The 27108-nt window shown below is 50.7% G+C and overlaps 1 protein-coding gene across 5 annotated transcripts in view; it reads left to right on the forward strand.

Annotated features, from left to right (window-relative positions):
* ABCC8 (ATP binding cassette subfamily C member 8) overlaps window positions 1-27108 on the forward strand; it is a 77388-nt gene that overhangs the window by 37264 nt on the left and 13016 nt on the right. For 3 of the 5 annotated variants that reach the window (XM_027073033.2, XM_053203404.1, XM_027073034.2), the window contains 16 exons: window positions 3838-3878; window positions 5018-5163; window positions 6869-6974; window positions 7135-7251; window positions 7633-7708; window positions 8359-8464; window positions 16625-16657; window positions 18433-18468; window positions 19184-19282; window positions 20363-20447; window positions 21104-21184; window positions 23065-23202; window positions 24655-24780; window positions 25574-25673; window positions 25907-26148; window positions 26240-26406. In XM_027073033.2, coding sequence (XP_026928834.1) covers window positions 3838-3878; window positions 5018-5163; window positions 6869-6974; window positions 7135-7251; window positions 7633-7708; window positions 8359-8464; window positions 16625-16657; window positions 18433-18468; window positions 19184-19282; window positions 20363-20447; window positions 21104-21184; window positions 23065-23202; window positions 24655-24780; window positions 25574-25673; window positions 25907-26148; window positions 26240-26406 — 1699 coding nt within the window. The remainder of the gene's footprint in view (window positions 1-3837; window positions 3879-5017; window positions 5164-6868; window positions 6975-7134; window positions 7252-7632; window positions 7709-8358; window positions 8465-16624; window positions 16658-18432; window positions 18469-19183; window positions 19283-20362; window positions 20448-21103; window positions 21185-23064; window positions 23203-24654; window positions 24781-25573; window positions 25674-25906; window positions 26149-26239; window positions 26407-27108) is intronic. The other 2 variants (XM_053203402.1, XM_053203403.1) reach the window with 1 other exon arrangement.

Consider the following 27108-nt stretch of genomic DNA (forward strand, 5'->3'; position numbering starts at 1 on the left):
GCTCCCCTGCCCTCCGTGGAGACAAAGATGAAGTTAACCAGAGGCACAAATGGCTGGCTGTGCCTCCAGACACATGGCTTCTGAAATATTTATCAAAGCTGTGGAAATAAAAAGCTCCTGGTATTGCGGTGCAGGCTGGCACCCACAAGGCCGGGCAGCATTCCTTGAGCAAAGCCATGGGGAGCAGCTGATCTGAGCCCTGCTTTGGTTTTGGTTGATTTGTTGTTTGCTTTGTTTGGGGAGGAAGGGGTATGAAAAGTGGCACAGCTATTCACTGCTCTACCCCCAGAACCCAGCACAAACACCTTTTGCGGACAGAGGAGATCCGCAAAAAATAATTTTTGAAGGAATACTTCCTTTTTTACATTTTTATTTATTTTGAGAGACAGAGAGAGTGTGTGCAAGCAGGGGAGGGGCAGAGAGAGAGAGAGAGGGAGAGAGAGAATCCCAAGCAGGCTCTGTGCTCTCAGCACAGACCCCGATGCGGGGCTTGAACTCAGGAACCGTGAGATCACGACCTGAGCCGAAATCAAGGGTTCAACGCTTAACCAACTGAGCCACCGAGGCGCCCCTTTGGAGGAATACTTCTTAGAGGATAGTTGGAGAGGAGGGTGTTAAAACGACACCTACCCATATGTCTACACCATTACAGAAAGACTTTTACTTTCGAAGGTGGCATGTCAGGCCTGCCTACACGCAGCTAAACTTTTCCATAACAGTGCCACACTCACACATGATTTTCTACTCTTCTACTTTCGCTTAGAATTATTTCACAGTACTTCTGGCTCCCTAGCACTCAAGATTTGAGCACCATCATGTTCTTGTCCCCGCACCACCCCGCCCCTGTCCGGATCAAATCAAGATGAGTCAGCCCACCCCATGCCAAAGTTGGAGAGAAATGAACTTTCGGTCGTATTTCCCACCCCTCCACCACCTTCAATGTCTTCCAGGGCCTTATGTGGTTCAAGAAGATGGGTGCAGGGCCGCTGGTCTTCAACTTGTGACAGCTGGGACACCCTGCTCCCTTCCCCCTACCCTCACTAGGGTACAGGAGTGTCTGCTGAGCTCAGAGACCTGCCAGCGCCTGCGGCATCCCAGGCTCCTTAGTCTTAGACACTGACATCCCCAGTGCCAGCCATGTCCACCCCAGGGCCCAGGGGGGTGGTCTTCAGAGTGGCCTTGAAAACAAGCAGCTAGTGATTCCCTTCATCCATCTGCCACCCTGTATGGCACCCAGAGCTCCCTGAACAAAGGCTGTCCTTCCAGGAGAGGATGAGGGAAGTGGAAAATTACATTTTCACTGGCTAACATTTCCGTACAACAACAGAACAGGACAGAAATTAATTATGTCATATACATTCTCCATGGTGCTGCATCAGCATTGGAATACTCATTTTCAAATTTATTTATAGCTTGTCTCGTTCCTCAAAGGACTTCAGGCAGCTACAAGAATAAAGACAATAAAATAGGGAAAAAATAAATTTTAAAAATCACGACCAGAGAAAACATGCAGAACAAAATACCCATTATCACACATTTCTGACTGCAAAATCTCCCCCAGAGTCGATGTACCACTTTACTAAAACAGCCACTCCTGTTGGATGTTGCCAGTTTATTTCATTTTGGGTGGTTTACGGCTGTGGTTGTGGTTTTGTTGTGACAGATAGCGCTGCAGCTAACACCATCTTGCTGAGAGCTTCGTGCTTCTGTTAAGTGATTTTTCAAGATAAATTCCCAGGAGAGAGATTACAGGATCAGAAGGTCTGAACTTCTGTGGGGCTCTAGCTACGAAGCACCAGATTGCTTTCTAAGCACAGTTGAGCCAATTTGCAACCTAACTTCGAGCCTATTCTAGAGCTGGGAGTTGAGCCCCAGAGGTGTGGGAGGGGGCCCAGGGGTGGTGCACAGGTGCCTTTTCTAGCTTGAACCCCTCCTGTCTGGTAATTGATGGAGATGGGAAAGAGAGAAACTGAAGGAGGCTCCTGCCCTAAAGGAGCTTTCTGGAATAACTGGTCCTGGAGGGGATGGACGTGGCTACTCCAATGTTCACAGCTATATGGTTGGTGATGGTCAAGGGCCCAGGCCTACTGGTGTCCTCCTCCCCCTCCCTCTTCAGCCCACGATAGCTGTGCTATGTCCTACATCCCTGATCTGGGTCCCTTATACTGTAGGAAAACTGTGTTTAAAGTGCCCCCCTGCCAGAGACACAGAGAGAGCTGTAGCACTGTGCAGGGTACCTGGAGACCATGGTGCCTTCTTCAGGAAGGGTGGCTAAACGTCAGGTATGATATTGGTATTGGTAAAAAGCCTTGTGACCAGAGAGACTAGCAGTAGCCCCAAGACCAGCTGTGTCTCCTCCATGAGATTGGGAGCTCTCCAATGCCTGGGGCCGTTTCCCTCATCAGATTAGGAATTCCCCCAAAATGGGCCCAATGTCTTTCCTGTCTGCTGGGGAACTCCCCGAGGCATGCTCCCTCTCTCCCCATCTTAATAAGGGTTTCCTGAGAGCATAGCTCTGCCCCCTTCCTCAGACAAGGACGCCCCTGTGGGCAGAGGCCATATTCTCCCACCCACTTGGTGTTCCACATCTCCAGCATACACTGTGTATGTACTAGCTGGTACATACAGGATTCTTGGAATAAGTGGATAGTCTGCTTCTTGGAATGGTGTTGACCATTTGTAATTCTTCAGTGTCTCCAGAACCTTTGCCATTCATTAGACAGGGGCCATGTGCACAGCAGGCTGATCTGGCTCCTGGCTCCTTCTGCTTTAATTTGGCTAATTATACAACCAGACTCTTTTCTGGGCTGGTCTGGAAGAGGCTCCTGGAAGGAAGGAGGAGGAGATGGGAAGGTGGCAGCTAAGATAGTCATCTCTTATTCCAGGAAGGCTGCTCTCTGGAAGTTTAGGCCCAGGGTTAGGGCTCTCTCCAGCATCTCACACCTTGGGCTAGAGGAGCATGACCTGTGGAGCAGAGCTAAGCTAGTAGCCCGTGAGGTCTGACATTCAGGCAGCATCCAGGTTCACAGAGCTGTTCCTTACATTATCCCCTCTTATTTGGAGGAATCCAGAGGGTGTGAACAAGTACACATTTACAAAAATCGGGTAAAGAAACCAAGGAATGGGAAAGGTAAATGACCTGCCCAAGGTCAGGGACTCCACCCTTCTCTGACTTGAAGTCCAGCTCCCTTTGCTCTCTGGGATCCCTATGAAGGGTCCGAGGGCCACACTTTAAACAGAACAAAGAGGGGACCTCTGTTGCAGCAAACCACCTGCCCCACCTAGGCAGGGACTCTAAGCCTTAGAGCCTAGGGAGACCCTCTTTTAAGCTGTCCTTAGTTACTAATACCTCAATGTGAGTGAGTTTGAAATCCTTCCCAAGAGCCATGAGAGATGAGGAATCCTCTAAGCCTCAGAGAGAACCTGGCTTGGGGGGATCCAGGAACCAAAGGCAGAGCAAGGGGTAGCAACCTAGTGCCCCCCAGAAACACATGAAGCTGACCTCACAGTTGGCCAAGGGCAGCCAATGCTCCAATCTCTTCTCTCACCACTTCTCACGGGACTTCCTTCCCGCTGACCACCTGGAGCAGAATAAAAGCATGTAAGCTTTTGTCTAAAGGCTCAGGTCTCAGACACATGGGGCAAGAGTCTTAAGGGAAGCAGGGTAAGGAGCTGGAGGGACTGCAAGGCTAGAGTTCTGCCCCTACTCTGCCCAGCTCCACCCTGGTGGCTGGAGAAGGGACCCCATGGGCTGCACTGCTTCCGGACCATCCTGAGCAGCTTCATTTTTAGCTCTCTCATCCCTCCCACTAAACTTCCCTTGTGCTTCCTCCACAGTTTTCATGAACACGGCCATCCCCATTGCAGCTGTCCTCATTGTAAGTGGATCCCTTCTCCAGCTCCGGATGCGGTGGGTGGCAGAGAGTGTTTGCAGTGAGAGGCGGCCCAGGGTTTGGCCTCTCTGCACAAGGCCTTCGGATGATGCACTCAGCGGTGGGGCTGGAAATAGGGAAATAGATTGAAAGCCTGTAATGCCCAGCAGTGCCTCCCCGACCCCAGGCAGACAGGGGCCTCTGCCTCTGGGCCCAGAAGACCTGTGGCTTCATCTTTAAAGAAATCTCACTTTCTTTTAAAAAGAGCTATCAAACTTTTTAATTATAAAAGTAAAGACGTGTTTATTGCAGACATGTTGGGAAATTAAATCACCCACAGTCCCACTGGCAACATCTTTAACGTGTTTCTTTCCAGTCTCTTTTTAAGGCACATAATGTGACATTTTTACAAAAATAGGATTGTGTCGCACATGCAGTTTTGTAACCTGCTTTTTAAAGTTTAAGAACACGAATAATTCTCTACATCATTAAATGTTGCAGTGGAGGTTTCCTAAAGCGATTTTGACCAAAGCTGTGTGTGAGCCCAGCAGTGGGGGCCCGAAGTAGACCCCTCCAGAAAGGCCGAGCCCCCACTACCGCCCAGGGCTCCCATCCCTGGCGTCTGTGGCAGCCACAGTTCTTTAAAAAGATGCATTTTTTTCCCCTGGGGGCCGGTGTCCCTGAGCTGTGGCAAATTTACAGCCATCAGACACACTTGGGAATTCACTTTTGACATGATTTATTGGGCTGGTTCTGGCCTGGCTCCTTGGGGAAGCCTGGGTCACAGAGGCTGCTGAGCCAGCCAGGTAGCCGAGGGCAGAGAGGAGGTGGTTTGGGAATGATCATGCCCACATTTTCCCTGACTGAGGACTGCTGTCTGAGGGGGCAGAGCTGACCTAAGCTGAGGGCTTCCCTCTGGTCATTCCTGGCAAGGAGGGGGCAGGACAGGGTGCAGCAGCCCAGCCCTCCAGCGTGAAGTCCTGAGCTTGCTGGAGACGTTTCCAGGAGGTGATTGAAGATGATGAAGGTGTCTCTAACAGAAAGCTCTCCTTGGGTCCCCTGTTCCAGCCCAGGGGCCGAGTGCTGCCAGTATGGGAGAGGGCCATGCTCTGAGTCACATACCTCGCTTGTCCTTCTATCCACAGACCTTCGTGGGCCACGTCAGCTTCTTCAAAGAGGCCGACTTCTCGCCCTCGGTGGCCTTCGCCTCCCTCTCGCTATTCCACATCCTGGTCACACCACTGTTCCTGCTGTCCAGCGTGGTCCGGTCGACAGTCAAAGCTCTAGTCAGGTGAGAAGAGGGTCCAGTCCAGCAAGGACACTGGATAGGCAGCTCGTATGGTGGCCCCAGGGCTTGCTCCAGTGACCCCTACAACTACAGCTATTTGGTCCAAAGTCATGCTTCCCCGTTGATCTGGGCCTTGCTGAAGGCGGTCATAGTTGGCCTGAGGGACATAGCCGTGTGTGGCTCCCCTCCATGCCATCCCTGAGAAGGGATTACCTAACTGGCTTACTTACATACCTCCAAGGAGAGGAAACTCAATGGCACCTGCAAGACAACTCTATAAAAAAAGAAAAAAATTCAATGTTGAGCCAAAATTGGCATCTTCTCATAAATTCTGCCCATTGGTACTAGTTCCACCCTCCAGAGCCACCCAGAATGAGCACTGTTCCTCCAGCTCCTTGGATTTCAGAAGGTATCCACTGAATCTTTGTCTTCCTCAGGCTGAACATCCCCTCTTCTTTCCACGGGTCCCAGAGCCTTCCCGACCCTGGTCAGTAAAGCAGCTTTCCCTAAGTGCCTGCATGTCCTGTCCCCCCCTTAGCCTGCAACTCTGGGAGGCCCCTACATCTGAGCTCTAGAGCCCTGTGGCCACTCTCCCAGAGACATCACCCTCTTGGGAATGGAAACCCGAGGGTAGAGCGTTGAGGTTTTGGCTGGGGAGTTCCATACCTGGAGTGAAGATCTCCTTGGACCACTGAAATAGCTCCTTGAAAGCTAGGTCTTGGCATGCCTCTGGGGAGAGCCAGCTATGTCCTTTCCCACCACCAATGGGACCAGACAGTACCCAAGCCCCTTCAACCTTGAGAAAAGTGGCACCCTGGTCTCATGAGACCCTAGCATGTCCTAGACAAGCTGGCAAGGGGAAATCGCTGTTGGAACAAAGTCGCTAATGGAAGGAACAACTCACACAAAGAAGCTCTGGCCAGGGTTCAAGGATGGAAGGGGGCATAACTCAGCAGAATTGTGGTCAAAGGAGTATATAACCAGGGAGTAGTTAAACCAGGGCTGGAAGAAGATTAGCTCCTATTTCCAGGCTTGGCTGTGCTGATTCAGTTTAATTGGCCATGGCATTGTGACTTCTAATGATCACCCTTCTACCCCCACCCCCACCCCAGCCCAGCTCTCTGATTCTGTATAGAAACCACAGGTCCAAGGATGCTGCAGCTGTTGGAATTCCCTTGTGCTGACCCAGAAGCATTTCCATACGCAGACACTCCTAATACCACTGTCACCAGGGTAGCTGAGGCCTTCTCCTCCTTGAATTGGGATTAATAACACCTTCCCCAGCAGGATTTAATTATATGCTTATAAAGCATTAAACACAGTGTCTGGCATATAGTATGTGCTCAGTAAATACTAGCTATTATTAATAACCAATCCCAACCCTAACTAAACTTAACACTAACCAACCTTAACTCTAACAGTAATGGATAAAGCCCTACACCAATGAACCAGCTTTAACATTTAACTACCCCTAAAACTAATCAATCTTACCCTAACCCAGACCCTAATCCAGTCTAGCTGACTGATAACATCAGCTGCCCACCATGGATGCCCACTGATCTGTCTCCCTCCAGTGTGAGCTTTGTGGGGACAATACCGCAGGACCCAGAACCTTCTCAGAGCCACTCTCTCAGGCTGCACCCTCCTCTCTCTCCCCTTCCCTCTGCCCCTGGCAAGGGTGAGAGGTGTCTCTATGCTTCCTTTGCAGCGTGCAAAAGCTGAGCGAGTTCCTGTCCAGTGCAGAGATCCGCGAGGAGCAGTGTGCTCCCCGGGAGCCTGCGCCCCAGGGCCAAACCAACAAGTACCAGGCAGTGGTGAGTGCCCGGCTTCCCCTTGCCACCAGTGTTTTTCTCTAATGCCTGTAGCCTGTGCCCTTCTGTGTCCTGCCTCAGCTTCTCGTCATAGGAGGGGGGACTCCCTTCCCTGCACAGCTTCCAGCCCTGTGGGCCCTCACCTCCTCCTGACCATTCCCAGCCCCTTAAGGTTGTGAACCGCAAGCATCCAGCCCGGGAGGACTGTCGGGGCTTCACGGCCCCACTGCAGAGGCTGGTTCCGAGTGCAGATGGGGATGCTGACAACTACTGCGTCCAGGTGAGTCCTAGAACCTGCACCCCCACGTCTGGCCCCCCAGCACCATCTCCAGGAGGGAGCTTAGCATCAGAGACCTATATGCTGAGTCCTCTGCTCTGGAGGTCACCCTGCCTGCCTGGAGGGCCCATAGCAGTCCCAAAACCAGGGACAAGTTCTCCTTCTCCATTGAATGTGGGACCCCGTGCCTGTCATCTCAGAGAGGGTGATTCAGGCAGGGGTCAGCAGGAGAAGGCCATTCCCCACTCCCCTGCCCTAGAAGTGATCCAGGGACTGAAATCAGGGTTTCTAGCTTTCAGGGCGGGGGGAGGCAAGAGACCATTCACACTGAGAACCCAGCTGCCTTTCTATTCTTTTCCGGGCTGTGGGCTACCACCAACGAAGATCATTGGAGGCTTCTTCACATGGACTCCTGATGGAATCCCCACACTGTCCAACATCACCATCCGCATCCCACGAGGTACGGCCCGGCTCATGTCTCTAGCATGGTCTGGGAGTGCCCCTCAGGGTCATAGCTGAAGTGCCCCCTCTACATGTCCCACTGAATGACAGAGAGAGAAAAAGAAAAATCTGCATGTATTCAGCACCAGCTCAATGCTCACTCTTGGTGGGTACGCTGGAGTATGAATACTAGAGAGAGGTGGGCTACCCATGCTAGTGGGAGTCAGCAGCAAGGACAGGACAAGACAGCAGGACCTTGATGTCCAGCCACCTGCTGCAGACATATGGGTGCTTCACAGAAAGAACAGCAATCCCCAGTAGCCAGGGAATGTGCCATGAAAGAGGTGGGGCTCCTGAGAATGAGCAGGGTCCCTCAGGCCATGAGGCAGGGTGGGTATTCTGGCAAAGACAGCAGCATGAGCAGAGCATGGAGGTGGGATGGAGATGGGACCCAAAGTGGCCTTTGTTGGGACCATGAAGAGTTGGGCCCACACTGGGGAGTGAGAAGAAGGATCTAAAGTTCCAGAAGGGAAGGCTCAAAGGGAGATTCTAGGTAGGAGGAAAGCAAATGCGGGTCCCAGGGTTGCATGTATCTGTCTGTCTTTCTGGGTAATAGTCATTCAGACTCCCTGGTGCCCTAGTCCCATTTGCCCCCCGCCCTCCCTGCAGGCCAGCTGACCATGATCGTGGGGCAGGTGGGCTGTGGCAAGTCCTCACTCCTCCTAGCCACCCTAGGAGAGATGCAGAAGATTTCAGGGGCCGTCTTCTGGAACAGGTACTAAATGCACCCTCAGGGCTCAGCTAGTGGGGAGAGCTAACAGTGGGCAGGCAGGCAGCCTTTCTTTCAGCCATCTTTCTCAGTTAAGGACGTGTCATGCCCATATTGAGCACTTGCTGTGTGTTCAGTGAGTACTCAGTTAATGCTGTTAATTGTTATTCTTGTCAACATCTGTAGTACTTATTCAACCCTTACTATGTGCTGAGTACTTTGCTAAGTCCTCTGCACTCATTATTTCATTTAGTCCTTATGACAACCAGCAAGGTAAGGACTGTGAACAGTCCTTGTTTTATAGATGAGGGTTCAACTATTTGCCCTAATTCACTCAGCTAATCATCGGCTGAGCTGGAACTCTAACTCAATTCTGCTTGACTCTAAATCCCATGCTCACTCACCTGCACTGCGTCCCTGTGTGGGGAACTGGAACACAAACATTGGTTTCCGGCCTGGTCATCAGCAAAGCCGACATAGACCATTCAGTGGGTGTTTTGAGGAGCCAGAGATAACCCAGACAAACGTGGGTTTCTGGACAAAGATCACTATCTTAATTAAAGAGCCAGAACCCCAGGCTGAGTCAACCATGGATCTATTATTTATAGCCACCTACTTCCAAAAAGCACTTGAAACTAGTTGATAAAAGATACATAGAAAATAGAAGCTTTTTAAAAAGGAAGAAAGGAAGAGCTGAGAAATGAAGAGGGTGGGAAAGGTATACAGAAACCTGGGTGGGGCTTGGCTTGGAGCTCTCCCCCATTGCCCCCCCCCCCGTCCCCCAGTAGCTGAGGGCAAGGGGGGCCTGAGAGGTTTGTAGAGCACATTCAGGGATAAAGTTTGCAGCCGATTCAGCAGAGGACAGGCTTTCCCCACAGCCATTTCTAGGGGGAAGTGGCATTCAAGAGGCCAGGTTTTTCATAAGCCTGAGTGCAGAAAGACCTTGGGCCCAGTGTCTGAATACCTGTGTGCACCTCCATTTGCAGGACATTTTCCACAATGTCCCTGACTGGTGCATCCGATGGCAAGTTTCCCTCCTCAGTGATGCCATAGACTGGTAGACAAACCCTTTGGGATTTATTCCTGTGACCTCTGTCTCTGGAATCTTAATTCCACCAGGGATTGTGGTGTGTTTGGGGCAGAGGGGTCTCTGCCTCCATTCCCCATCTTATTGGGGGAGTTCTCAACACAGCCTGACTGGCAAGGCCAGGCATTGGGGTTTGAGGTCACTTTGTCAGCCTCTTGTACCAATTGGCCCTTAGGGCTCTGAAGGGAGGAGCCCTTGCCTATTGGCTGACAGTGTGTCTTTGTGAAGGGAAGATGGGATTACAGAACCCAGACATTGGGGTTGCCCTGGTTTCCTGGGTCTGTGTCCCACTCAGCATGAGTCAATCCCCCGCTGGGTCTGGTCCCGTTGCCCCACTTTCTTTATCTCTTCCCCCAGCCCCCATGCTCAGGTGTCCCCACACCAGCATCAACACCTGTCTGTCCCCTGCAGAAGCGCTAGGCACGCTTGGCAGAGGTGCAGCCCTGCCCTGCCTTGGCCCCCACCTCTTCTCCAAGCTTGGCCAACCCTCAGGGTCTGACTGCTGCCACCTCTGTCTTTGGAAACCTCTGCCCTAGCCCAAGGGATACAAGGGGCCTTTCTAGAACAGCTAACATTAAGCAGCTCTTATGTGCAAGGCACTTTATTTACTTCATTGTCTCAGTCACTCTTCACCAAGCTCTGTGAGGTAGGCATCATTCACCCCACTTAACAGGTAAGGAGATTGAGGTGAAGCAAGTTTTACCCAAGGCCACCCAGCTCTCAAACGGCAGAAGTGGGATTTGCACCTAGGTGCTCAAGCACATGGGCTTTCCACTGAGTGCTGAGAGAGAAGGGGTTCAAGAGCATGTGAAGAAATAATCAGCCTGACAGTCCAAAGGCCAGCAGTCCCTAGGGCCATGACACCTACCTCCTCAGTGGAGCCACCACCCAGGTGCTCACAGCTGTCCTCGTGGCGCCACCTCCCGGCTCAGTTCAAGTCTAGGGGTAGGAGTGATGATGAAGAGGTTCTCACTTCATTTTGCCCTCCTCCACGGTGCGGCTTCCCTCTCAAGCATAGCGGAGCACATCCCGGTAGCCTGCAGCCAACCCTCGGAAGTTGTGAGTCTTTGTTCACAACTCAACTCAGGCTCCAGTCTCTCCACCTTGATGTATTCACTCATCCCCTGTTTACTGAACATCTGCTGGGTGCCAGACACTGGGCACAGCGACAGAAATGCAAAGATGATTAAGACATGGCCCCTGCTTTTATGGGAGGGGAAGGAGATCAGTGCCATATGATCAAGCATAGAGGAACAACATGGGCCTCTGTGGCCAAGGAGAGAAGGGTCCTGTGGATGTGGTGTTTGAGCCTTGAAAGAAGAGTGTGGTTTCATCAGATGGAAAAGGCAGGGGTAGGAGAGGAAGGTGTTCCAGGCAGGGGTATCGCCATGGGCAAAGGCTTGCTGATGTGAAAGAACATGGTTCTGGTACCTGGAGCACTGGCGGGGGTGGGGAGGGGGGCGCAGTGGCAGAAAACAAGACTAAAGAGGTGGGCTGGGCTCAGGTCAGACACCCCTATATACCAGGTCCAGGAAGTAAGATATAGCCTGGAGGCTGTAGAAGAATTATGCTGGTGATAAAAGAAAGGGGGGGGGGGGTACTGGAGAAAGGGAGACCAGTTAGGAGCTCATTATAGTGGCTGGGAGGAGTCTGGACAGACATGACTCAGTTGTCTTCATCTGCCATGTGCCTCTCAAAATCCTGGACATGTACAAGTTCTGTCCGGCTCAGCTATCTTGGGCAATGTGTTGGTTAAGTGTGGGGGCTGTGTGTTGAGGGACCCTTTTCTTACACACAGGAGCTCCATGCCTCAGACCCTGGGCCCAGGTCTACATGGGGGTGATGCACTTGCAAAGTGAGCCAAGAGCAAAATAATGAGCAAAATAGCATTTAACCTGGCAGCCTCTCCCACAAGTCTGTCTGTCTGCAGCCAGAGGCCAGGGCGATGCCAGGCCGCTCTGATGTTTTCTTCCACGCCATGGCCAAGGCCGGGTGACCAGGCAGCCAGAAGGAGTTCAGGAGGCACAAGTCAGGGAGCTGGGGGATTAGGAAGTGCAGAATGGAGAATGCTCTGGAGAGATTGGTTTCTATAGCCATTCATTTGTCCTTTCAATGAACAAATGAGAAATATGGCTAGGCAGATAAAAGCAAAAAGCTCTGGAGGCAGGCTTCATGAGTTCAAGTCTGGGCTCTGTGCTTTGGGAAATTCCATGGCCTTTCTATACCAGTTTTCCCTTATTCCCATGGGGTTGATGTGAGGCTTAACCTAGCATGTAGTAAGTGCCCTATAAATATTATTATAAATATTATTGTTTGAAAATGTACTTCTATGCCAGGTTCTAAATCCCCCTGTTGCTCTTGATTTGCACTCCAGCCTGTCGCCCAGGAGAGATGGCAGTGAGCTCCTTGGGCACAGAAACCATATCTTATTTGTCTCTCTGTATCCACAGTGCCTTTGCTAAATGCATTCATTTGTTAAATGAACACACAACCTGGAACAATTTATGACATCCAAGAGACTGCCATCATAAATGTGTCTTTACATCTCCCTCCTACCACATACCTAGACCCAGGCTGTTCTCCTGACTCAGAATTCCACCACCCAATTCCCCACTAACATTTGGAAAATGGGAATCCCCACTCAGATGTGGAATTTAAGAAACAAAACAAATGAGTATATGGGGGGGGGGGAGGGGGAGAGAGAAACAAACTATAAGAGACTCTTAGAGAACAAACTGAGGCTTGATGGATGGAGGTGGGTGGGGGATGAGCTAGATGAGTGATGGGTATTAAGGAGTGCACTTGTTAATGATGATCGCTGGGTGTTGTATGTAAGTGAGGATCACTAAATTCTCCTCCTGGAACCAATATTGCACTGTATGGTAACTAACTAGAATTTAAATAAAAATTTGAAAACAAAAACAACAGCAAAAAAGGGAAGTAGGAATCCTATTAGCGCATGTCTCACAATGCATTATGATTACCTGCTGGTGTGCCTGTCTCTCCCATGACACTGAGCTCCTTGAGGACAGGACTGAAGAATTCTGTGTTGTACTCCAAGTGCCCAGCAAAGCATGTGCCTTTTGTGAACTTCTCTGTGCAAGTTACAAAGGAGAAGACCTACCCCCGGGGAGCTCACCAGTGCCAGGTGGACAGAGGCATGCAGACAGAGCCCTGGCGTGGGCGTACAGGGTCCATCGGGTGAGGTCCTGCATTCTGGGCTGGAGATTTACTGCAGCAGCCCTGGGCATATCCGGCACATCAGCCCCCAGCCCCTGGTCTCAGGGAGAACCACGTGGTTCCCAAACATCCACTTTAGTAACAGTCACCCGCCAGTGCCTGGCTCTCTGCTTCAATGCACTATCAACCTGGGAATTTGCAAACTCTCTCCTTAATATCTAAGAAGAAAACATTCTTATGAAAAGCTAATATTAGTAGATACACTCAAGTGAAATTCTTTCCCTAGAAATAAGGAATAGGGCCATTAATGACCACAGTAGAATGATTTTAAATGTCCCCAGGGAGCCAGCAAGAAGCAGGGCCCCAGAGAAAGCACTGGGGTAGGGAAGAGGGTTCCACTTCCTGATGAGCAACTACAAATCAGCCTCCCTGGAGCTCCCTGTTGCCTCTGCTCTCACCACCTGCTGAAGCTTCCGCTTGAACCATTTATTATTTCTGTTTGTGCCCACTCAGGAGACCTGGGCCTTGCTTGCCCTGGGCCAGCCTCAGAATGCTGTCGCCTTGTGGTGGTTGGTATGAAGGCTGCTTCCTGAGACCCTTGATTCCCCCAGGAGATGAGAAACAGTCTCCTTTCATGACTACCCTGTGGTCCAATCTGCCCATGTAGATCTTGAAGCCTTTGGGGAATAGAGGTAAGGTGCTTAGGTAACCCCAGGTTTCCTGGAGGAGGCAGGTGTGGCAGTATGGTAAGCAGGCAAGACAAGGGGCCCTGCATGGAGGTGATGAGCCAGACTTGGTCTTTTTTGTAGTCCTGAGTCTGCCACTCACTTGCTGTGTGGCCTTGGGCAGGTTATTTTACCTCTCTGAGTTTTAGTTTCCTCATCCGGACAATGAGAAAAACCCTTTCCTCTCTCAGAGACTCAGCATTAGGACCCAATGATATTAATTGGAAAGGGCTCTGTGGTAAAAGGTAATGTTTCAAGATAGCTACAGGCCTGTCAGGGGCAAGATGAAGGGACCATGGGGGCCCAAAATTCTAATTTCCTCTTCCAACCCCTTCCCAACTCTTCCCTTTTTATTGGTTGCTGGTGTCTTAAATGAGTGGTGAGCTGTTCAATTTCTCCTCTGTGTGCATCTCTGGGACCAAGGATGATCCCTCCAGGTCTCCAACCCCACGTCCTTCCCTCCAACCGGCTATGAGCTGTTTTTATAATATGTTCTCCCAGTGTCACTGAGGTTTGTGCCATGACCCCAATTTTATACACAAGGAAACAGAGGCTCCCCTGAGGAAAGGGACTTGCAGAAGATTTCACAACCAGTGAGTAGAGAGGCTCCTCAGGTATGAACTTCGGAGCCCATATTTTTTTTTCCAGTTCTCTGCACTGCCTGCCCGCAGTTCCTGCCTCTTCTTTCCACCTAGAATTCCCTCCTTCTGTCTGCACTCTGTCATCCCCTCCCCCACCCTTGAGAGTTCTGCTCACCTCTGACTTCTTGGAGCCTTTCCTCACTTTCTCACATTTCTTCTCCTCCAAACTATATTTAAAATTTACCTTGTTCTCCAATTCCAGAAGATTGTCCATAAATTAGAAAAGATACACAAGTATAAAGAAGGCAAAAACCACCTAATATCCCATTACCTAGAAGTTTCCAATCTTCTTTCTAAGCATTTGCATATGTGTTTGTGGGTCCTTTTCCCCAAACTTTATATAATACTTTCTTGCTCCTACTTCTTTTTCTGGCCCTCGTGACTTTCTGACTTCTGTACCTGTCTGATTCCCTCTACCAGAATATGAGCCCTATGAGGGCGGGCTCTGTGCCTTGATTTCAGCTTGGTGTGCACACACCTGCCCAGCACCTAGCTGGTTGGAGGGAAGGACGTGGGGTTGGAGAACTGGGGAGAATTGTCCTTTCAGCTCAGTGCCTGGTTTCAAAGGTACAGGCAGAGGAGGGATGGAATCACCCCCACACATTTAAGACCCCAGTAATCAATGAGAGAAAGTGCACGCCACATGTACCATTTTGTACTTTTCAGATGGAAACATCTACACACAAAGCCTTGGGGAGGTTCGCTCTAGGGAGGCTGGGGCTACACTGTAAAAAGGTAGAGATGAACCTGGATCCACACCCCAGCTTTCTCCCTTCCTAACTGTAACATTGGGCGCATTATGCAAACTCTGAGGCTCAGTTTTCCCATCTGTAAAAAGGGGACAGTAACACCTCTTTAAAGTATAGTCCTGCGGATGACATGGCAAATACAAACAACTTCACACTGTGCCTGGCGTGAAGACAGCCCCCACTGAGTGCTAGTCTCCCTCCCTCCCTTCTTCCCAAATGATTAAGATGTCAGTTAACAGCCTCCCTTTATTACAGGTCTGTCATGTGCTAAGCAATGTAGGGGTTGGAAAAGATGCTCTTCCTGCCTTAAAATCCCACTGGGGATAAAAGACTTACACAGGAGCTGATTAGAGAGTAAGGTAGTCCATTATGAGGGCTAATTGAGCAACCCAGACAATGATACAAAATGAGTTAGGACCGGGCACTGGGGTCCACAGGGAGGCCACAGATGCACTTTCTTCCAGATAAATAACAGTCTTTGCAACTCTGGAAGCAATCAAGGCAGGAAGACTCCAGAGATAAGCTTATCTGGGCCTCGGCCGCAGAGTTGGCATTTGTAAGCTTTGGTTTTTTTATCTGTCTCATGTTACCAGCTGTCCAGAAAGTCCAGCAATCTGATGGTTGGGAAACCCAAGGTTAGGTTGGGTTGAGAGAACGAAATGAGACCACAAAGATCAGAGAACAGAATCTGAGGGGACCTGTAACCACGTATCCATCAGGATCTCCTCTCAGTTCTGCTCCTCAGCAAGGGACAGAAAGGAATTCATCAGGTTTCTTGCTGCCTCTGTTTTTTTCCATCCCGGTATTCCTGACAAATCACAGTGGAGTGGTGTAACGTGGTCATTAAGAGCATAAAGCTCTAGAGTCAGATAAATCTATTTTCTCTGCTCTTTGCTGGCTGTGTGGCTTTGGGCAAGTTACTTAGCCTTTCTGACCCTCACTTTCTTTGTAAAGTGGAGACAGTCAAAATAAACCTCTTTCGTATGATTATTTTAAGCTTTAAGAAAGATGATACTATTACGATACTTATCACAGTGCTTATGAAAGTTCAACAAATGTTAGCTGGTTTTAGTATGCCTAAAGTCAGATCTGTACGAAAACAGAGTGGATTATTTTTCCCCAAATGTGCATGTCAGAAGCACACACTTTATTGGCAGAGGGCTACTTGTGGAAGGTTGAGTGGTAGTCTGGAACAGAAAAGAGTGCTGGCAAAGTTGGCCACAAAATTCAGGTCGCCTCACTCAGTGCTTTTCATAATTTTTTTTACTATAATCCACTCTACATCACAGTCCACTACATTCATGCATTGATAGATAAGGGGGGAAAAAATCCCAAGAAAATACACGTTAACCACATGCTGGGCACACTTTTTTTTTTTTTAAGTGCGGTCACAGTTCACTTATTTTAGACCCAATGATTGGGTCCCAATCTACAGTTTATAAAATGATTCTGACCTTGGCAAAGTCACTTTCCCTCCCTGAGCTTTAGTTTTCCCCCGTGTTAAACCATCGTGACACCCAGCCAGCCTCACCGCTACTCTGAGTCAGGGGCACAGATTTAGCTCTTGCTATTTGGAGGTGCTCATCTAGGTGCTGTGGGAGGGGCAGCGATTGAGAAGAGAGGTTTGTGTCCCTAAGGAAGCTACTTGGGGACACTGGGGAGGGGTGGGAGGGATGGGAGGGGTGGGGATTGTGAGGATCTCTCTCTCCAAAGACCTTTGTGATGGAGAGAAAGGCAATGGAGTGAGAAGTAACTGGTGTTGATTTTTCCCATTTGTACCCCAGCAGCCTTCCTGATGAGACGGGAGAGGACCCCAGGTATAGCCTTGGAACTGGGTTGGAAGTGGGTCCCAACGAAGGGAAGGGGCTGGGGGGCTGTGAGGGCTTGTGGGGTTGGGATACTGAGTGTGGACGGCAGGGTGCGCAGCCTACATGATTTCATCGGCACAGAGCCTTATAACAAGGCATGCTTTCTCAAAGACGGCAAAATCTGGTTCTTAGAGAAAAAAACAACTTAGATGTTCCAGTCTGTGGCTCTTCAAAGGGCCTTATAATATATAAACAGATATACAATATATCTGTGGTTTAAAAACTTCATGGTGGGTGGGGCACCTGGCTGGCTCAGGGCTCAGTCAGTGGAGTGCACAAGTCTTGATCTCAAGGTTGTGAGTTCAAGCCCCACACTGGGCATGGAGCCTACTTTAAATCAATCAATCAATCATGGTGCATAGTCAAAAAGTAGTTTACTGCTTGCCATGGGTTGGTGGGAAAGAAGAAAGGGAGTAACTGCTAATGGTACAGGATTTATTTGGCGGGGGGTGATAAAAATGTTGTGGAATTAGTGGTGATGGCTGTACAACCTTGTGAGTATACTAGAAACCACTGAATTGGAAAAGAAATACACTAAGGAAAGGACAATTGAGGGAGGGGGGGATGTGTATAAGAAGTCCCTAGGGGATGATCCTGAAAAAAAAGTTGAGAAACAGGGCTGTAAGAGAGGAGGTAGATCTTCCCCAGGCCAGACAGGAAATTTGGCCTTATTGCTTTATGTTCAGTGTTCAGTCTAAAAAATCCAAGTGAACTAGATTAATGAGGCTCTGAGACACTGAAAACCTTCCCGAACCTCACATCTCCCAAGAACATTCAAAACACACTGGAGGTGGTATGAAGTCAGGGCTGGGAAGGGTGACTCAACTTTGTAAATACCCCTAAGTAGTTTCATAATTACTGGCCTTCCCTCTAATACCAGAATGTTTCACTTCCCCATGTTTTCTTTGCCCTTTCTCCCACCTTGTCCCTAAGTGCCGGGGTGTGATGACAGGCCCAGCCTCTCTCGCCATAGTAACCATGGTTCTTGAGCCAAAAGGCAGAGCTCATGGTATGTGACAAGTATGACCGTGTGGATGAGAACAGCGGTACAGAATAGCTGACACTAGAGCTGTTCCCGGCCATCCAGGGCATGCGGTCACTGCAGCTGACACATCTCTCCCAGCAGATACCCCAGATTCCACTCTTGTCTTCTGACAGGGCCACATGAGGCTTCAATTCATGCCTGGAGCCCTTCTCGGCCCTCTGGCTGCCACCCCGAGAGTTCCATGGGCCTTAGGTTCCCACGCACAAGCTGTGGGCCTGGCCTGGCTCCTGCCAGACGGCCCTCCCGGCCTCGGCTGTTTTTGCAGCCATGTCTGCCTGAGACCCGAGTCTGTGCATTTGAGCCCTGATGCAGAGGCTGGGTCTGGAGGAGCCACATGTTGGCCTTCATAGTCCTCTGACACAGAATTCCCCTCAACACACAAGATTACACCAATGCTGCCTTTCCCTCATTCTCCCTCTCAACTGGGGCCTGGGGCCCTCCGCACACCCCCCCCCCCACACACACACACACTGGGGACGCTACACAGTGTCGGGCAGAGGAGGCTCCCCCAGGATGGCCACTCCCCACTCTACACCCCTCCGTGCAGCATGTGGCTGCACCCCTGGTCACAGGGGCAAACAGGCACACTCATGCCGGGTTTGAGGGAGTTCAAAGGTCTGTGAAGAAGTTGGTCCACACACGTGAGCCCTGAAACTGTGTCTTTTCTTCCCTGCTGCAGCCCAGAGCGGGAGACGGTGGCCGATTCGGATGTGAGGTACTGTGACCTGGAGCACCTGCCCCGTGGGCAGACTTCCTCAGAGGGGCTCTCAGGCCCAAGGGAGCCACAGAACTCTTGAGGGCAGCCCCACACGTCCCAGCTCCGCTGTAGGGAAGAGGCCCAGGAGGGCTCTGTGCTCCATCAGATGGTTCAGAAGCCACTGCTGCTTCTGTGCATCAAGCGGCTCCCTTCACACCAGATCACTTTTATCTGGTGGTCATACCCCCCCCCCTTTTTTTTTTGGTCTTCAAAACCTGTATCACACTACATGTGGTTTCCTTGGTTCTGCTTTTTTAAAAAGTTCCACTTGGAGAGTTATCTGCTAACATCAAAATCAAGTGATTTGAGAGCCACTCGGGGAAGAAGGAAATTAAGGGTCAAGTGTTTACTTGGTTTGGTCACACTTCAGGCTCCTCCTAGCTCTGGGTAGAGACTCAGGAAGAATAGACTGCAGGGGTGGGAGAGGCTGTATGCAGGGCAGGGCAGGGTTGAGGTCCTGTCCCCACCCCACCGCCCCCCCCCCCCGCCCTGGTCTGCTAAGACCCAGGCACCCAAGCCTGCCTCTGGCCCTGGGGAAAGAGAGGCCACCAGGGGCCACACGAACCTGGCTTCTGCCAAGTGCCCCTCCCCAGTCTATACCATCTGCTTGACAACTGCCTCTGAGAATGAGCCCCCAAGAATGCCTCCCCTACTCCTGCCTGCTTTGTTCCAGGAAGAGAGGCCCCGTGGCGTATGCTTCTCAGAAACCATGGCTGCTAAATGCCACTGTGGAGGAGAATATCACCTTTGAGAGTCCCTTCAACAAACAACGGTAGAAGCCTCTTGGTGGGAGGTGGGCTGTGGGGGCGGGGAGAAATTGGTCAAGGGCAGCATTAGCCAGCCCTCCCCAGTGCCCAAGCCCTAGCCAGCTGCCCTGCCCCTCCATCGATCACCCACAACCAGCCATCCTGCTCTCCAAGACGCTTATCTGAATCCCAGCCTGTTCCATATGGCCCATCTGGAAATGATCCAGATGTGCTTGGGCATCAGGGCAATCCAACTCCTGTATGTATGAAGGCAAGGCGGGAGGGGAGCGTGCGGGGGGAGGGATGTTGTGTGGAAGCCCCGATGGCCTTCTCTTGAGGCTAATGGCAAGACTGACCCAGCTTTCCATTATTCCCTACCCTCGCTCTGCAACTGATGTGTTATTTTCCCTCCAATGATAATAATAATTGCTACCATCTATTGAGCTCTTAGGTGCGAGGTGCAGCGTCACACTCTTTATATGCTTGATTTCCCCTAATGCTCATAACAACCCCAGTAGGCAGCTATGATCATTATCGCCCCCAAGGCTCAGAAAGGTTAGGTAACCTGCCTGAGGCCACCCAACGAATAAGTGACAGAAATGGGTCTCAAATCCAAGGCTGCCTGACACCCAATTACATGTCACCAAGACACTCTGATGCCTCCATGCACCCTGGCTGGCACCAGCTAAGAGCTGACCAGGGAAGTATGAGAGGAGCAGGCTGGGCAAATATTTGATCAGCCATCATCATTACTGCCTAAACCAACCAGCAGTGATTTTTCCTGGCAGTGCCCCAAGTGTGGGCTCTGGCTGGAGCTTCTCCCACTGCACAAGGGCCATGGGCCCCCTCTTGTCATTTACGTGGCATATTTACTACTATCCAATTTCATCCTTCAAATATTTAACTGGCCCCAAGACTCTGTGAGGTGCTGCCCTCAGCTCTTTTCAAGCTCACATGGTGTTTGCTTGCACCCAGGCAGAAGGCCATTAAAGCCAATGCTCACCCTGAGCACAGCTGCCCGGAAGCTAATGATTCTCTGTCAGTGCTCAGGCCCAGCTCTGGGCAGGCCGATCAGCTGTGTCCGTCCCCACCCCCAACCACTCCAGGTACAAAATGGTCATCGAAGCCTGCTCCCTGCAGCCGGACATCGACATCCTGCCCCATGGAGACCAGACTCAGATTGGGGAACGGGTTAGTAGCAGCCTCTATGGGGGTTTTTCCAAGGCTGGGGCCCTCAAGCTTCCCTGATCCCCACCTATCACCAGCAGCATGCTCTGAGCTCATTCTCAGGGAGAGGAGGTAACTGGAAAATAAGAGAGGGTAAAGGTGGAAAAGCTGCCTGCAGTGGGGACAAAATGATCTTGAACCTTGGGCTGCTGGTTGTCCTTGACAGCTTTGCAGCTTAGTGCCTCCCTAGGCTGGAGATTCATTCATGCCCCATGTCAATACTCGGGGCCCACATGACACTGTGCTAGGCCTAGGGTTATATCCTTCAGGTACACTCTCCAGATGGGACCCCTCCTCCATAAGCTTAGACAAATAGGATTCTCCCATGATAGCCCTCCTCATGTATGATTGAAATCCCTACTTCTTCTGTCTTGGTTGTCACTGGTCAGATGGTCTCTAACACCCACTTGATGAATCTTCAGAGTCATGAGGATCATGCTCCCCACCTCTGAATGCATTCAGTAAATATGTATAAGTTCCTCCTCTCTTCAAGGTGAGGAGGGACAAAGCGACGGGTAGAGCCAGGCCACTATCCCAAAGAGCTCACAGGCAAGTAAGGGCCAGGACGGTCTTTTCTGAAGGGCTATGAGAGCATAACGTTTCCTCTCCTTTGGTCACAGGGCATCAACCTATCTGGTGGTCAACGCCAGCGAATCAGTGTGGCCCGAGCCCTGTACCAGCACACCAACGTTGTCTTCTTGGTGAGTGCATTAGCTGGTATCTCCCTTGTCTCTGGCTGCCTCCCTGGCTCACCGCCTGTACACAGACCCACACAACACCACCCAACAAGCTCCCTTTCCAGGAGTAAGCCTCTCCTGCCAGAGATATTACTCAATCATTGATGGGGAAACTGAGGCAAGGGTAGTGCAAATGACCCACTGTGGACTTCACATGGAACTCTGCAGTAGCCATGAGGGAAGACAAGTAGTAATTACAAGCTGCCTCCCTATAGGACAGCCTTAACCTATCAACACTTAGCCCCAGTACAATAACGGCAGATACATGGAAAGTATGCTGTCACTTCCAATCCTGTGTTCCGAGCAGACATTGCTAATTGATCACAGCAGGGGTAATAGAAAATTCAGTATCATCAATGAATGCAGTTCTGTGGAACCCCACATTAACTAGATAAGTTTCCCACAGAAACTTAACCTGGCCTCAGAATCCTTGTCACCACCCCACTCCGAGTAGTCACTAGCAATCAAATGTGAGATAAACTAATGAGCTGTGCCTGCCCTATTTCATGCCAAGTTCTGTGTGAGGTGTCTTAGTTGATACTGAAGAATTCTGAGGGCCAGGCCTTGGCCTCAAAGATTTAGAATCTGACTAGGAGATAGAGCTCACCCACACTCAAGAGCCACGGCCCAGTTGAAAGCCAAACTGTGCAGCACAGTCTAGGAGGAGGCTTGTCCAGGGAGACAACTATGAGGGCTAGAATAATCAGGGAGAGCTTTCTGGAAGAGTGAGTCAGGTAAACAGAAGGAAAGAGGAAGGCCATTTGGGTAGGGAGTCAGAAGAAGGAACCAGGTCTCTGATCCGGCTTTATGTGCTCCCCCTGTTCCCAACACACGTAAAAGCTCTCCAATAAACACACTTCAAAATGTAAAGGTTCATAGTCTTTGTTACCATCCAACATAGCACTTTACAAAGTACTAGCTTATTCATGATCTTTTTTTTTTTAATGTTTATTTTTGAGAAAGAGAGAGAGAGAGCACACAATCAGGGAAGGGGCAGAGAGGAGGAGACACAGAATCCGAAGCAGGATCCAGGCTCTGAGCTGTCAACACAGAGCCCGACACAGGGCTTGAACTCATGAGCGGTGAGATCATGACCTGACCCAAAGTCAGTCGCTTAACCGACTGAGCCACCCAGGTGCCCCTAGCTTATTCATGATCTCATATGAGCTTTAAACAACCTTGTTAGAAAGAAGTCAAGTGGATATTTTAGATTATTTCAGCAAATGTGTATTAAGCTCCTACTCTGTACCTGGCACAGGCACAAGGGGTATCAGTTCCTGGGGGCCTCACAGGAGTGGACAAATAGTTATCACAACTGGAATCGAGAGGAGGGAGGATTAGGCATGGAATCAAGAGAGGACACAGGAAGAGCTAGGATGGAGCACTGAAGGATGAGTAGGAGTTCACCAGGCAGACAAGAGACAAAATGGTGCTTCCGGCAGAGGAAACAGCATAGGTAAAAACCTGGAATGGCAAGTTCTCTGGAATCCTGGAGTACAGGGAGATTAGACAGGACAGACAAGTGAGACCAGAAAGACAGACTGAGCAAGTAACAACGGGCCTAGATCACCGTGCTAAGGAATTCAGAGTTGGTAGGCAGTGGGGAGCTATTGAATGTTCAAGAGTCAGGAAGTGTATGTGATTAAATTGAGAGCCATATAACTCATAACTGCCTCGTTTTAAGATGAGGCATCTAAAGCCCAGAGAGGTGAAGTACATTATCCAAGGACATTCAGCTAACTAGTGTCAGTCCCTAGACCAGAGTTGGTACAACTCTGATGGTTTTTATACTCACTGTTACCCCCTCTGCCCACATTTGCCCCCACGTTCTCCCCTCTGCCCAGGATGACCCCTTCTCAGCTCTGGATGTCCATCTGAGTGACCACCTGATGCAGGCCGGGATCCTTGAGCTGCTCCAGGATGACAAGAGGACAGTGGTCCTAGTGACCCACAAGCTACAGTACCTGCCACATGCAGACTGGGTGAGAGGCCACAAGGAGATCAAGCTGTGGAGGGCTGAGGGGGCAGAAGCAGTAGAACATCTTCAAAGGAGTCACTCAGTGTCTCAGTAGCCATTGCTGAGGGCCACAAAGCAGAAGAGATCCACACTGAATGGCTTCCTGCAGGCTGGGTAGACCCTGCACAGGCCAAGGGTTTCACATCACCTACAGCTGCAGACATTCCATCCTCACCTGGGGCCCCTGTGGTACCTGCAAGGCTGGCACCAAGAAGTCTCAGAAAGAAGCAGACATTCGATTCCCATCCTCTGTTTATGGCCCGGGTTGATGACTCACCCCCCTGGCCTTGGGACTGCCTATTTGGATGGGAAAGCCATCTGCCTGTCCACCCTCTGACCCACAGAAGGTCGGACGGATTCAAGTCAGAATCAGATGGAAATATGGAAACCAACAATACAAGTAGTCGCAGAAGCTTCAATATTAGAATGCGACTTGGTGAAACCCCACATTGACCACATTTCCATACTCCTCAATCTGTAGATAACAGTTACTTTTTAATTAATTGGAAAGCATTTAACATTTAAGGTGGAAATCATGTGACTTTTAAAATCTGGACCTTGCCTGACTCCTGAGGCAAAATTTGCCCCTGAAAATTAAGGGCGTCCTTGAGCTTCAGGCCTGTGCTATATGGCCCTAGGTCTTCCTTCTGCATGTGGTGAAATCCTCTACTATGAAAAAAGAAAAAAAATCCGGATAAAAAAAAAAAACTATTAAAACAGGTGCAGAAGGTCTGTGTCTGAGTTTCCAGGGTGACCGTGGCAAGGCAGTTCAGGACAAGCTTTAGTCCAAAGAAGGCTGTCACAGACATGCCTGGTCCCTTGAAGTGTCAGTGAACAGGACTCCCAGGCATCGCTCCCTACACCCCAGCATGGGCTCGGTAGGGGTAAGAGAACAGAGGTGGGTTTCTGAATTAATGCGGAGTGTCCATGGGTGTGAAACATTGAGTGTTTCAAATGAAATCAGTTTTATTGATTTTAAAGAGGCATGGCCACACACACTTAGACCAATAGGTGCTTTGTCAACCCCCGGTGGAACCCACCAGACCTGCCATTAGGAGGAGCTAAAGGTAGCGTGCAATTGGCTGTTAAGTGTGGGTAAATGGCAGCCACGGATGGAATCCTTGCAAGGAATCAGACACCTGGACCAGGAGCTAATTTGTTCTGCAAACCCTCTTAGCAACCATGGGGCAACCACTGAGAATTACCCCCCAGAAGTACCAATCTCTCAATCTTGGGAGTGTGTTGGTGGGGATAGGTTATCACTACCAGCTCACTGCAGTGGGAAAGCCAGTGGCCAGTTGTGGTGGGGGAGAGGGTGTGTACATGTCCATCTCAGACTCCTTAGCAAGGTAGGGGTGTGACCGCCACTCCCCTTTTCTATTCAGCCCCTGGGCCGGGTCTGTGTCTTCCTTTCCAGATCATTGCGATGAAGGACGGCACCATCCAGAGGGAGGGCACGCTCAAGGACTTCCAGAGGTCTGAGTGCCAGCTCTTTGAGCACTGGAAGACCCTCATGAACCGGCAGGACCAAGAGCTGGAGAAGGTGAGTATGTCCTAAGGGCCAGGCAGCCACCCTCTGAGGAGCCTGCCCTCATTGGCCTAGGAAACCCCTCAAAGGACAGATGTGGGAGCTGAGCATGAACTTCCTCCTGCCCGAGGAGAGCCAGTACCTGTGCCAGCTACTCAAGGCAGAATCAGGTGGACACCTTCCACTTATCCTCAAATAATCAGAAACCATGTAGTTATAAAGCTTCAGAGAATCAACTCAAACTGGCTAAGCAAAGAAAAAGAGGGAGGAGTTAAGGATTGTTCAGCTCATGAAACTAAAAAGTGTCGGCTTCAGGTGAAGCTGGATCCAGGTAGTTAAAGAATGTCATCAGGAACCTGTTTCTCTCCCTCCTTGGCTCTGCTCCCCTCAGACTGTGGCAGCATTCCATTCTTGTGGCAGCAGAGAGAGCTATCAGCAGCCGTAGGCTTACATTCTCCCAGCTCCACACCTCGGCCAATTTGAGAGTGCCTCTTCCACAACAGTTCAGCAGAAGTCCCTGAAGCCCACCCTGGGTCTCATTCTCCCACACCAAGGAGAATGATCAGCCCACCTGAGTCACGGAGACTAAGAATAGGGGAGAGATGGTCTCCCACAGGAATATCGGACTATTTTAAGCTGATAAACAGGAGGAGTAAATTCTGCCAAGACTCATGTCCATCTGGACCCTCCCCCAGGTGGGGCAACCTGGAAACCTGACACTGGTCACGGCCAGGGGTGGCTGCCGCCGTCCCTCCCTTTCCCCTCTGCACATTCTGAGGACATTGGCCAGGCCCCACCTGTCTTTCAGGAGACTGTCATGGAGAGAAAAGCCACTGAGCCACCTCAGGGTCTGCCCCGGGCCATGTCCTCAAGAGACGGCCTCCTGCAAGATGAGGAAGAGGAGGAAGGTACAGACAGTGGGACTAGGAATGAAATCCTGGCCTGAGGTCTGACTGACCGTGGGGAGACTAGGGTTTGGGGTTCTGGGGTGGTGAGATAGTGTGACCTTCATCAAATCCCTCTCCCTTGGTGTGCCTCAGTTTTCCCATCTGTAAGTGGGGATAACATGCCCCCCCCCACCGGTTCGCCCTCAGAGGGATGTGAAATGTGAAGCCACAGGGTGGGTTCTTGTGGCCTGCAGAGGAGGCAGCTGAGAGCGAGGAGGAGGACAACCTGTCTTCAGTGCTGCACCAGCGTGCCAAGATCCCGTGGCGAGCCTGTGCCAAGTATCTGTCATCCGCCGGCATCCTGCTCCTGTCGCTGCTGGTCTTCTCCCAGCTGCTCAAGCACATGGTCTTGGTGGCCATTGACTACTGGCTGGCCAAGTGGACCGACAGTGCCCTGACCCTGAACCCAGCAGCCAGGAACTGCTCCCTCAGCCAGGTGTGGCCGGCAGCCCCAGGGCAGGGGCTGGGGGGAGAGGGCTGAGCCATGGACACCCCCGGGACCCCGCCTCATTCTCTGCCCGGCCCAGGAGTGCTCCCTCGACCAGACTGTCTATGCCATGGTGTTCACGGTGCTCTGCAGCCTGGGCATTGTGCTGTGCCTTGTCACATCTGTCACCGTAGAATGGACCGGGCTGAAGGTGGCCAAAAGGTTGCACCGCAGCCTGCTGAACCGGATCATCCTGGCTCCCATGAGGTACACTGCTCCCCCCAACCATGCTGGGGCTGTGGGCAAGTCACTGTTCTCCTGGCCTCAGTTCTCCCATCTATTAAATGGGGATATGCAACCTCTGTCACAGGCTGCTGGGGGTACTCAAGGAGACAGTGTGTGTAAAAGTGCCTTCCTCAGAGCAGAAAGCAGAGGAAAACCAGCATTTATTCAGCCACACCTGGTGCTAGGCATTTTATATGATTAGCTCATCTAATTGTCACAACAGCCCTTCAAAGTGAGAGTCTGCAGGCTCTGCATAGATGTGAGGTTCCTTTCCCTAGACAGATGTCATCTGCCTATCTCCACCCACAGATTCAGCTCTCCCCCTATACCCTCAGCCAACCTGCAGGTTCTGACACTGGGGACATGGGGACATGTTTTCATCCCCTGTGTTGGGCTGGATAATAACCCAAAGTCTGCTTGGTGGGAAAGAGGTTTAAAGTGGTCACTGCCCAATAGACTGGCTGACTCAGTCTTTTTTAAAAAAAATTTTTTAACGTTTATTTATTATTAAGAGACAGAGAGACACAGAGTGTGAGCAAAGGAGGGGTAGAGAGAGGGGAGACACAGAATCCAAAACAGGCTTCAGGCTCTGAGCTGTTAGCACAGAGCCCAATGCGGGTCTCGAACTCACAAACTGCAAGATCATGACCTGAGCCGCCCAGGTGCCCCGGGGCTGACTCAGTC

The sequence above is a fragment of the Acinonyx jubatus genome, chromosome D1 (genome assembly GCF_027475565.1).
Source record: "Acinonyx jubatus isolate Ajub_Pintada_27869175 chromosome D1, VMU_Ajub_asm_v1.0, whole genome shotgun sequence".
NCBI classification, from domain to species: domain Eukaryota; kingdom Metazoa; phylum Chordata; class Mammalia; order Carnivora; family Felidae; genus Acinonyx; species Acinonyx jubatus.